This window comes from Varroa jacobsoni, unplaced genomic scaffold (genome assembly GCF_002532875.2).
Source record: "Varroa jacobsoni isolate VJ856 unplaced genomic scaffold, vjacob_1.0 scaffold_168, whole genome shotgun sequence".
Lineage (NCBI taxonomy): Eukaryota > Metazoa > Arthropoda > Arachnida > Mesostigmata > Varroidae > Varroa > Varroa jacobsoni.
In genome coordinates, this window is record NW_019213070.1 from 110298 (window position 1) to 117445 (window position 7148).

At 40.0% G+C, this 7148-nt stretch overlaps 1 protein-coding gene across 1 annotated transcript; it reads left to right on the plus strand.

Moving 5' to 3' along the window:
- Positions 1-547: 547 nt before the first annotated feature.
- On the plus strand, positions 548-3638 carry LOC111271278 (cuticle protein 16.8). Its single transcript, XM_022851977.2, has 3 exons — positions 548-681; positions 2702-2958; positions 3266-3638. Exons 1-3 carry the CDS (start codon positions 679-681, stop codon positions 3501-3503), a joined length of 498 nt encoding a protein of 165 aa, XP_022707712.1. The 5' UTR covers positions 548-678; the 3' UTR covers positions 3504-3638.
- Positions 3639-7148: the final 3510 nt, after the last annotated feature.

A 7148-nucleotide genomic window follows, 5' to 3' on the forward strand; every position in this document is an offset into this window, starting at 1 on the left:
TTAAAAAAAAGAATGATAAAGCGTTCGCCTAGTTATTTTGTAGGCTGAATCGAGTCTGAGCATATGTTAGCAAACGCGGTTGAAAAAATTTTATATTTGATTAATCTGTTATGGGAGTAAACGAGGGCAAGTCATGTATAAGAGATCCTTAATTACACACTCTGAACCCATTAAAATAATATCCAATTAGAAACAGATACTGTTAAACGAGTCAGAATAGGTTTTCTCTGATGAAATTTATCAAAGTACTAGAGCATACACAACGCACTGCAACGCTTACAGGTGTAATTTATTTCAATGTCACTGAAACTTGCTTGTCCCAGCGGCGTTTAGCTAATGCGCCATCATGAAGTCGTTGGGGGAGGCTTACTTAGGATCTGACAATACCATATAGCGAGCCGGGTACATGGGGAGAATGGGTGAGGCAATGCTTCAAATTTTCATCACAAACTTCATTTTTTTTTTATTGTTGTTCAGCTCAGAAACTTTCCATACGATAGCCAACGGTGGCGAGAGGCAACGATCCTTCCTGCGAGATACATAAAAGCAGCATAACAGTCACGGATATCACAAGTTCTCCAACGGAGATCGACGAGCGTTGAAGTTTCTATAACAAAAAAAAAAAACGTTTGCGAAGTCTCTGCCTCTGTACTCATCATCAATTGTCATCGACACAGTATGGTGAGTGACGAACGTCATCAGTGTAAATGAAGTAAGTTCCACAAATCCTAGCTCTCCAGGAACATTGGCCATAGGCAAGCAAATGAAATTCTTGCTGAGAGTTATCACAAACGCGATACCCACTTAGACTATTTAATGTATCTCTGTTGAGTGTCTGTACTCTTCCTTCTCTACTATTTCTTTATATGATTAGTCGTCTATCAATCTTCTGAAGTCATTTATCCTCAATGGCTACCTGCATGACTGCTGTTCAGGTGTCATCTGATTTACTGAATTTGTAGCTAGTTACTGTTGTATCGCACTGGTCATAATGGTTGAATGACTGAGATCTTGCATGCGTATGTACTTCAATGTTAACTAGTACCAACAAGTGCATCGGTACAAAAAAAAGCAGAGGGCCCCACTGCTGCTCTCGAAAAACCGCCGTAAGAACTGAAGAGTGATTTGTAAGTCGGTACAAATTAACTAATTTTCATTTACCTTTATTATAGTTATATTCGATCGTCATGCTAGATACAATTGCTTAGCATCAATCTGTTCTTTGTTTTGTTATAAGGTAGAGAGAAAGTCGTCACACTTTTCTTCAAAGGTCAGGTAAAAAAAAAAGTGCGTATTAATTGAAGATGTCAAAGTCAAAGAGTCAAAAACATTTTATTATACGGCACAGAGACACAATTGTATTTGGTTATCCGCTTTTTCCTTCAAGCCAAATTTAATTAAATTTAAAACTTATTTAGTTTACGAAATCTATGATGTTGATAAATATTCGGGCATACATAACGAACGTTAGAAATTTAGAGTGAGATCGTGCCAATTAATCCACCGATTTATATTGTTTGTCCTATCTAAATATCTGAATTTGGTCAGCACGGCTGACCTGGTTAGCATTATACAAGTTTAACTTGTAGTAATTTGTAGCAAATAAAACCTTTTTTTTTCGGCATATTTCTGCAATTCTTTTATAGAGACCTGTTATATACGAGTGCGATCAGAAATGTTTACTTGCTATTATATGCCCTTCATTATTGATTGTACTGGAACCTTAACAGACACCTGTTCCATAATGTTACATTGCTGTTTTGATCCCTTTATCGGAACTTAGTTGTAGATCGCATTGTATTACTAAAAGCTTCCTAAAAAAATGACCTACTTATACAGCTTATGTTTGGTGCCCACATGATATCGAAACATAGTGGCTGACAAAATACCTCCTGGTTGGTTCTGGTTGGCGTTCCTAGAAGCTTTTTTTTTCATAGAAAAATTTTATGTTTGAGCTCCATACATTGTAGCCTTCTATGATCGACTGAACAACGGCACGACAGTAGAGTGCAAGATTCATGATGGCTTCATATATCTCATAAATGTGTAACGCATCTCATCAGAAAGCAGTAGCTCCTTGACATGTCGATATATATTCAAATAGACTTAGACTCTTCAGGGGACTTTTATCGCATCGAATGGAGTTTACCTCTTGTAAGAGCATAGAACACGTCCTATCTGACCTATGCTCCTATGTTAAGGTACACGCGTTATTGGATAGTTTACAGCCAGCAGAAACTAATAAACAATTGGCAAGAGCATTACGTCCTTTCCATATGTATCATATTTGACTTGCACGAATGGACAGCACAGCCTAAGAGCTCGGATTCTATATCGATGATCGGTGATCCGAGCAGAAAAGCATTTGAATCCTTGTAGATGATTGTATGCGTATTAACTGCAATGTCTTACAATAGAGTATGCCATTGTTTGACCTAACGTTCGATCCAATGCCAGCTTAGTTTATATAACTGGTACGTCAGTGGACTGGTAATTAATTAACATAATAAATATTTCTATATAACTAGTGATTAAAGAGAGAAAAAAATAGGAGTGTAAGTTACTTATTACAAATTAAATACTCAATCCTTCTTTAGAACAAGTATCATCCTGTCAGGGCACTGCGAAGACATTTCCGAGTACCTTCATTTAACTCTACACTGGTTTAATAAGCTCGGTAACATGTTTACTCAATTCACAGAAGTCGCTCGTGATTCTGTTCGCCGCATTAGCGCTTTTGACAGCCAACGTTGTCCAAGGGGGCCGTCCAAGAGGCGGCAGACACTCGCACAGCCATGGAGGCGCTGACGATTTTGGGCCGCCAGAACCATTCGAATTCAATTACGCCTCGCAAGATGATGAAGGTTCTCATTCCCACAACCAACAGGGAGACGCCAACGGCCGAGTTACTGGCGAATACACATTGGAGCTGGCGGATGGCCGCTCAAGACAAGTCAGGTATATTACTAATTTCATTCCCTAGCTAACAATTATGAACGAGTATAGATGATACCTGTATTCAAATCATCAGGATACTAAATACTCATTCTGACGATTCCCAACTAATTATTCAGATCATCTCATTTCGTCGTCCCAATCTTTATCTCCGTTGCCTCCCTTCTGCGTTGTGACCGATGTTCAAGAAATGATCATGATCTTAATATTGTTTTGTTTAGAATTATATGAACACTTCGGGCTCAAGCCTTGCCAATGGCACGTACTACACAACAGCCGTGACCAAATAATCTATTTAACACTGCATTAGGTACTACGCGGACGACACGGGCTTCCACGCAGACGTCGTCACAAACGAACTAGGCACAGAAAGTAAGAATCCGGCAGATGTTACAATCCAATCGTCGGCACCCACTGGGGCAGAATCTGCACTCAGAGGGGGCGGCGCTGTAGGTAGGCCGGGTGGACACGGATTTGGCCATGGTGGAGGCGGTCTGCGAGTGAGCCAACGAGGACCGAGACCACATTCCGGAAGACATCACGGCTGAGGTCGCAAACATATTCGGCTGATTTAGGTGTTTGTTACCGAACGTAATATACTCGTTGACAGTTTCAATTGCCATGTATGATATACTCTAACTGAATAAAAACAACCTTTGGTTGAATTTAAAAAATTTAGAAAATCGTTTAGTTCCTACATTTATGGAGACTTTCCGTATCCAAGCAATGCTTATGGTTACATATTGTCAATGCATCAATAGCGACACTCCAATAGGTTAAGGTTTCTTTGCTAACAATATCACGCTGCCTAGAAAGGCTGTACGTAGCAAAATTCTATGAACGTGCAACGATTTTTAATAAGTTTTTATAAGTAAAAGCTCGTCAATCTTGGAATATGTTTACATTCGTACTAATCAAAAGTAATAAAAGCATGTAGGGAGAAATGGTTAATACAATTTTACGAACATTTTACCCGTAATTTGCATATCCATATTTGGGTTAAAAATGTGTGCCCTGGAGTGTTTGCTGAAATGAAAAAGAGGCAACATAAATATAGTATAACATTATGGGGAGAATCTCGACTGTCATCTGCGCAACTAAAAAGCATCAGTATTATAGCAGCTGTTGTGCCAGTATCAGTTCATTATACTAATCGAACGACCCGCTGTACATGAGACATCCTAGGTGGTCTTGATTCAAAATCAAGTAAAATCACGCTTCATTCCGTGCTGGGCCAGCCGCCTGAAGCTCTTCTTCAAGGCACTACCAAGCGTAGAAACGAAAAACTTACTTTGCTAGTCCAACGAATTCGTTATTCTTGATCACAGAAAGTCCAGCATGCTCTAGTTATCTAGTTAACTGACCAAGAACTAAGAAGTTAAGAAAATTGCAACACCTCTCGCTTGGACCAGACAGATCATCGTTTGGAAGCATGATGACAGGTATTGCTGTCGCTGTATTGCCTCCTTGAATTTCAACTGAAAGTCTTTGGGAGAGCTATCGTCCTACCTCCTAGGATTTCTATATACCCATGCGCTTCTTCATGTTTTTCAAAAAAGCATGCAAAATCCTTTCCTACAACTGTTGATGTCTCGATTGCCATTGGCTAGAAAACGCACTTGGGCTCCAGTTGTTTTTTCTGGAGTCTCTTTGGTTCGGTGAGGTTGGCAATTGTCCCTGCTTTGCCTAATGTTTAGGTCCTGCAAGAGGCAGTGCGAGTGTCCTGAATGGTTGCATTTGAGACCAGAGCGTTTCTGGACGTCCGAAGAATGTTGCTGATTCCGTCTGTTTGTAAGGCCAAGTTTGCTAAGCAACCAAGTGATTTTTTCTGCTATAGACATAAGCTGACTGCTGAGTTTGGTAGATGAACTCTACAATCCCTAAAAGTCAACCCTGTATTCAAATTCTCTTCTAGCGGTTTACTGCTCGCCTAGCTCAATGATGTTGCGAGTGCGCTGGACACAAATGTGCAAACAGGTGGAGTACTTCCAACGTACAAAGATTATGCGGAGCATGTTGATATCTAGCAGTGCGACTAACAGCGGCAAGAAATAAAATGCAGTCAGTTTTCAACTGATCTTTTTCTTTTTCCTTAAAGGTTGGCTTCAGTCTGGCCTTGTCGTTAGGTGTATCTTATTAGATAGCGTTACGCAGGACCGCAATCAGGAAAGCTTTTTGTGGTATCTTCCGCAAAAGCGTTCAAGTGAGAAATGAGCTTCTCGCTTGCCTTACCTCTATGTTTCAAGTTTTACATCTAGTATCGCCGTTAGGCATTCCATGAGACGGCTGGCTCTAAGCATGAAACAAAGTCTCTCTATGCCCTCGGTCAAACCAAGGCCACAACGTGTCCTACCATTAGCAAACAAATATGTTAGCTGTAGTGGATCTACGTCAAAATCGTTTATAGGAACTGGATAGCAGCTTTTCGCGTGAGCCATAACCTTTCGTATTTGCAAGCCGGACTGACAAACAGGCCTGGTCGTGCGAGGCTCTTCGAAGGATTGTCGCCTAGGTTTTCATCGTCCAGGACAAGAAGATTAAAGGTATTCGCAGCACCTGCATTCTCTAGAGCGTAAACGGTGCGGTGCGTCGGAAAGCTTGCACAACGGAAATACAGTTTCGGACGGGTAACCAAAGTTGAAGGGTAGATTTAATAAATTCAAGAGTTTCAGCTATCTGTGAATACCAAGTTAACTAGAAGGCAATGAGGACATCGTCACAAGTTACAAGCCGCTGGTGCTGCTTAGTAAAAAAAAAACACTCGAAAAAAATGGATGTCCCAAGATGTTTCCTAAAACAAAGAAGTACCTTTGCTTCGCCTTGTGATTCAAGTGGCAGCTATATTTAGATGGTACTTGACGTCCTCACCCCCATCAGCACTCGTCTGCAAGCAAATTTCCTTCTCGTCCTTAGGCAGACCTTAAATGCAGTCCAATATTAGCTGTATTATTTGGTAACATAATTTCGGTGCTTTATGCTGAGGTTTAGTGCCTCATGACGAGAGTTCGCTGAGTACAATCTGTGCGTTGCCATCGTTAGACAAGAAAAGGAAATGTGCGTTAAATATATATTCAATATAATCAGGATAAACTGCATTAACCCATCTAGGAAACGGTTATTTACGCTGCCATTATTCAGAGCGCCCGCACGAAGCGCAGCTTCTCTTGTACGCAACGTTTCAATCCAACGCCCAAAATCGTTTAAACGCTTGCCAAGGAACGTTTTTTTTTGCTAAAATTATATTTCCCTTGTTTATTTGACTTAATGCACTACATGCATTGTAACACTGTATGAAAGTGCTACATTGTTAAGTTACGCTGTTAATTTTCGTTCATTTCTTTATATTTGACAGGCCGAAACGGGCTCCAGCTATCTTCTCGTGTGTACACTTGGAAAAAAAAACTCACTAAACGCTTTGGAAACAGAACGAGAGGGCGATTTCAGGACTATAATTTTATTTTTCAGGAAGGCCTCAATCGTGCTACAAGCAGGCCCGGTGGAGAATAGCACGGGCAACATAATCGGCCATTCACCGATTCCATACCATAAATACATTTTCATTAGAGTGATGAAATTGTTTAGTTGTTCAATAACTACTTTTTAATTCAATAGCTTTTGTTTAGTTAGCTCTTAATTGAACTGAATCAACGCGTCTACTCTTAATTATTATCATCACTAATAATTAACGCGTAGACGCATTGCATTGTTGTCGCGTCTTAGAACTACCGGGACAATTAAGTTCCTATTTCGCTCGCAACTACAATGACGGACGATAATGACGATCTGAGCAGAGACTCAACAACGAGATAGCGAGCTAGCACTGTAATAGTTTTTTTCTTTGAAATTTTAGCTACATTTAACTAGCGGAAAATTTTTTTAAATAGGAGTGTTGTAGTGAAGGTGAAATAACCACCTTCAAAAATTACCGTAGGGGCATATTATTAATAAATTAATTAAATTTCAACAACTTAAACAGTGATAACCTTAATAGTAGATCGTACAAGTTGAAAACATTTCAAAACTTCTATAAACCGTCTGATGATTGCTTGATAAATGTACAATGGGTCTTCTGTTCCGAAAGGGAGCATAGTAAAGTAATTCAAGCGTCTGCGATTCCATTCTATCGACGACAAGTAAACGGAAACTAAATGGCTACCCTTTTCGTATTCAGCGAGGGTTATAGTTTTTTTTCG